Source organism: Rutidosis leptorrhynchoides, chromosome 5 (genome assembly GCF_046630445.1).
Source record: "Rutidosis leptorrhynchoides isolate AG116_Rl617_1_P2 chromosome 5, CSIRO_AGI_Rlap_v1, whole genome shotgun sequence".
NCBI lineage: Eukaryota > Viridiplantae > Streptophyta > Magnoliopsida > Asterales > Asteraceae > Rutidosis > Rutidosis leptorrhynchoides.
Window position 1 is genome coordinate 409,585,055 of NC_092337.1, and position 5,269 is coordinate 409,590,323.

At 35.2% G+C, this 5,269-nt stretch overlaps 1 protein-coding gene across 1 annotated transcript; it reads right to left on the bottom strand.

Moving 5' to 3' along the window:
* Positions 1-1,200: 1,200 nt before the first annotated feature.
* LOC139848239 (squamosa promoter-binding-like protein 3) lies at positions 1,201-4,470 on the bottom strand. The gene is made up of 5 exons (XM_071837975.1): positions 4,416-4,470; positions 3,094-3,664; positions 2,466-2,605; positions 2,136-2,327; positions 1,201-1,765 (listed from the first exon to the last, which is right to left on the bottom strand). Exons 1-5 carry the CDS (start codon positions 4,435-4,437, stop codon positions 1,455-1,457), a joined length of 1,236 nt encoding a protein of 411 aa, XP_071694076.1. The 5' UTR covers positions 4,438-4,470; the 3' UTR covers positions 1,201-1,454.
* Positions 4,471-5,269: the final 799 nt, after the last annotated feature.

Genomic DNA, 5,269 nt, shown 5'->3' on the forward strand with positions numbered 1-5,269 from the left:
TCTGGTTTCCTCCTCCGACAATGATTACAGGCTGACCTACTCACTTAGGGGGTTGACTCTACCATTATGGATCCAGCTAGAAAGCGATAAAGACTTGAAGAAGTGCATTAGTCTTTGTAGAAGCAAAGGAATCACTCACTTTCCAATCCGAATCCGAATCCGAGTCATACAACATGAATTCCGCCCTGAATCACTAGACATGATACTTGGTATTAAATGAGTTTGTTTTATTATTAGTGAATGAAATGAATGGGTCGGTTGTTTTTTTTTTTTTTTTTGGTTGGATCAAATGCCAACACTCGGATAGATAGATATAGTCGTGTATGAACCTAGAAGGGGGCATAACTGTTAAAGGGCTGCAGTTTTAAGGTACTTTTTCAACTGCTTCTTGATTATTATACATACAGTATATGACTTTGGAATTTGGTTAAATAGTTGAACATGATGCATGCTTTGGATAGTGCAGGGTAGGTTTTGGCTTGCTGCTGCTGCCGCTGCTGCTGCCTACTGTAATCAAAGCAGCTAGGGCGCTTCACGAAAACATGATATACTTGCGGCGGAAATAAGAGATGCTGTTTGTTCGTTTTATTCGGAAATTAAAAAGCATGGAGCCATGCATGCACATAGACACTATGCTTGTTTCACGTGTTAAAATTTTTGTATAGAAAAAAGATGATTAGATTGCTGGCCCAGTCACCTGAGCTACAATCTATCTATTAAGGTGTAGTTCATTCGTTGAATGTCTGTCTGTCTGTCTGTCTTCCAAGCAAACTCACAGTTAGTCAATGTAGTATGATTTTTGATGTTTTATTTAGGTCTGGCCTCTCTGCGATTGATTGAGAGATTTCTTGAAAAACCTACCTACCTACCATTGGACACAGCCCTATATATAGATATTAATATTAATGAAGAAATGTATGTGATGAGATTTGTTTGTGGGAGAAAAAGCAACACGAACCCTTTGTGCCAAAATTGCAAACATTCCTGTTTGATTTTCGTTTTTATGGAGTTTTTTTTATTTGTGAGAATAATATGTCATCATGTGACATGCACATGCAATAGTTAACAGGATATTTTAATTGGCGTTAACTCGAAGGATTAGCGCCGTGTAGTTGACAATAAGCGAACGATGATCCGTAAAATTTCAAAAAACATACATGGACTAACACTATTATTTACTCGAACTATAATCAACCCACTACTCCGTACAAAACATAACTAAACTTCTGTTTGCAGATCACTGAATGACACTGCTCATAAGAATTAGAAGAATCGGAAATGCACCGATAAATAAGACAAAATCTTGACAATAACAATTTTTAAGTCGGATCTTGTGACACAAGCATCCTACAGATCAAGTGTATTTGCTTTAATCTAACTTTAGAATAAATTTATACCAAAACTGAAACAGAATATACGATAATCTTAAGACGCCGCCATGTAATACTGGAAACTCACATGGGTTTCAAAATTCTACCCATTGGATTGACGTAATGAACTCCGTGTGCTGCTTTAAGCTCTCGAAAATGGGCGGTGGTATACATCTGAGGCTGGTCAACCTGCCGCCAGTAATCGGGTGGCAATCCGTGGTGAGATGAATGCATCCCTCCATGTTGAGACATGTTATTGGGACTTCCGTTCGTATGCATGGGAATAATGTGATGGTCAAGGCTACTGAAATCTGCTGACTCGCACGAACCACTCAATGAATTGTTTGACAGAAGAGAGAGAGCACGGCGAAGATCAAGGGCTTCTGCATTTGTACCTGCATAAGAATTAATTTAAATATTTCATTGAAAACTATTGTACACAAAACACAACTACGGTGGATAGCAATTTCGGTAAAAGATCGCTACTCTAAAGTACTCGGTTAGCACTTTTTAGAAAGTACTCGGTAACTCCGGGAGCACTAGGATGTTGACCAAGTTTGACTTTGACCGGTTATGACTGATTTTCCGAGTAATCCCAAGTTTTGGCCGAGCTTGACAGAGTTGACCAAGTTTGACCGAGTACTCCCCGAGTTGCAAAAACAGAGTACTCACTGAGTAATTCCGAGATCTGCAACCTTGTAAAAGATCAAATATTGTTTTCTATACTATTTATAGAGTAAGCAAACAAAAAAAAAAAAAAAAAACCTTGATTAAAAACGCCGGCTGTGGTGACTTTGGATGGCTTGAAAGCAAGGGTGGTAGGCACAGGGACCACATTTGAAAATTGAATCATTGCGGGTTTTTCAGATTTCAACGGTCGTTGGGAGTTTTCCCACACACTGGGTTTAGTTTGAACCAGAGGAACGTTGTACACAAAACTCAAGTGTTGTTGCCCATCTGCAAACAGAAAGAAAAAAAAAAAAAAAAAAAAAAAAAAAAAAAAAAAAGCTTACTATATAAAAAATGTGCTTTGAAAACAACTTGATTGATAAGAAATCGATTTTTTCATTTTGGATTCTAATATGATTTGAGTACCGTAAAATGATGAAGATGAAAGACTTGTTGAGTTGAACTGAATGGTTTCTGGGTGTTGCTTACGGCGTCTTGCATTGTGATCAGAAAGACGTCTACGACAGCTTCGTTTCTTCCCGTCAAACTCTGACAGACCATGAAATCTGTACAATGTACAAAACATTCAAAATCAAGTTTTTAAAAAGTTTAATATATTACTATTACTATCAACAATATTAGAGCCCACCAGAGGTATGGAGGCTTGACCCAAATAAGAGGTGCCCAAATGGACGGGGCGGGCAGGTTAGGTAGATGGTTTAAACAAGTGCAGGTTAAAGGGTTGACTCACAATCCTTATTTCATTTTATGCATAGTTCATGTTTTGAATAGGATCGAATAAATTGTGTTATTACGCTGAACAATTAACCAGAACAAAAAGATTTATGGGACTGCAGGCGTTAGAAATACACTTTGGGGGACTTTCTACATGTTCGACCGAACTATATAGCCATTTTTCTTTTATCCGAGAAAAGGACTTGTCAAAACCTATCATGAATAAAACCAAACCCAAATTGACACATTCACAAATAAATGGATTTAAATAGCCACCTCTACATAGAAGTTTCTAACATGTTATTCAAAAGAAGCGTACCGGCTACATTGTTGACAGAAGCGGCACTCACGACCAGCCACAACAACTATTAAAGATTTTGAATGAGATTCACAAACTTTATGTTTCTTATGATATTCCTTAGCAGACGACAGATCAAGATTGCATCCTTCAACCTGACATCGTGAAATCGATGTACTCTGGTGCGATAATTTGACTTTTTTCACCATAGAATCAGATGATACAGGAACTGTATCATCTGGAGAAGAACATGTTTTGTCATTGCTCTTACTAGCAAAACTGTTGTCAAAGTATGTTCTTTTACCGAGTTTTAAACCAATCGATTGGTCAGGAAAACAACCGTTAGCAGCCTCCAACGATGGAGACCTTCCATTTAGCTGCTCGCTTCCTGCAAACTCGTCTTTCTTGCTACACGTATCATGGAAGTTTCTAGATCCCTCAAATGAGAAATCTGCTACTTTGTACGATGATTCAGTTGAAGCCGATATCGAGCTTTTATTTGATGAATCGTTGTTTTCAAACACATTAACAACACCTTTGGAACTGAAAATATCAACATTTTCCCAGTCCCACTTTGTATTCCACTCCATATCTAATTAAATTAAATTTAAATTAAAATTAAGAATATTATTCACACAGTATGAAAATTACAGGGAGTTTGTATACACAAAAAGGATAATTCCCACATTTAGATTTTATCACACTCACACACTGAGAATTTTAGATTGATGGATTGGTTTTGGTCAACGAGAACCATTGACCAAGTCTAATTTAGGGATCTAGAACTTCATCAAATATTAACTAGTGTATTAACTTACACAGCGAGTATATAACACATAGAAGATAATCAAAATCTGAATCTATTAACTTAAGGAAAACTTTGACTTTAATGAATCTAACAAATTAAAAAAAAAAAAAAAATCAACTTATTATCATGTTTTTATTGTGGTCCCCAATCATCGTATTCATATTTATCTAGTATAATCTTCTATAAAGTCTATAATTAAAACGTGATAATAAGTTTGATTTGTTAGATTGTTCTTCCTCGTGATTTGTAAACGTCGTTTTCCTGTAAAAACATAATCTTATCACACACTCTCAAACTAAAACTCGTACACTATAGCTTTGTTTCCCCAATATTATTTTCTAATTTATTTTTATTTTTTTTTAGAAAAAGTACACATGAAAAAAACATATAAGGGAAGTAACTTGTATTTCTTATAAGTATTAATTTTGCATTTGTTAAATAAAAAAAGTAAACAGCGGATGGAAGAAGGAAAAAAAAGAAGCAAAAATAAGGAATTTGCTGAAAGTAAGGAAGAAAGGGGGGTAGGGAAGGTTACCGATAAAAGTAGATTGCAGCATTCCAATTCCAGTAGTAAGGGGAAATTTGAAGGATTTTGGGTTTACCAAATCAACAAATTTAGAGAGACAGACACATAAAAAAGTAGCAGCTACAGTGAGACACACATAAATAGAAAGACAGTGTATGTATGTATTTGTATTTATGTATGTATATGTATATAGCGGCTGATATAAGAATGTTGGTAATAATACTTATGAATATTACTATTCAATTTTTCATTTTTTACAAACTAACACCCTAACTTTTATTAAAATATAAATCGAGCTCCCTACTTTATACCTACATTATAAATTATTAAAAGACAAAATTTCATTCTTCGTCCATGAACTTTACATCGATTTTGACTCCCTGTCTTTTTTCTTTTTTTTTGTGCATTCCTCGTCCCTAAACTATGAAAAGAGTACATCCCTCGTCCCCCCGTCTACTTTCTGTCAAAACCTGCCGTTACCCCTTATCACGTGCATGTCATGTGAGGGTATTTTAGTCTTTTTGATGTTTTCTTCCCCAAACTGATCTTCTTTCTCAAATAAAATATACACAAAACCCACATATTCAAAAACCACAGATTCAAAAAATTGATTTCTTCGACTACATAAATGAGATCTGAATATATGAATTAACAAACAAGTGTCTATATCAATTGAATCTACATAACAATTACATAATCTGATATGTAAAATTCTACAAATAAGTATAACAATTAACAAACAAAAACTAACCTCCATAACAAAATTTAAACTCTAAAACAATTTAATTGAAATAATCACATGAAGTTCTTAAACCCCGAGTTCCAAGATCCGATTTGGTCACTAAAATCGTGACCTGAGGCCG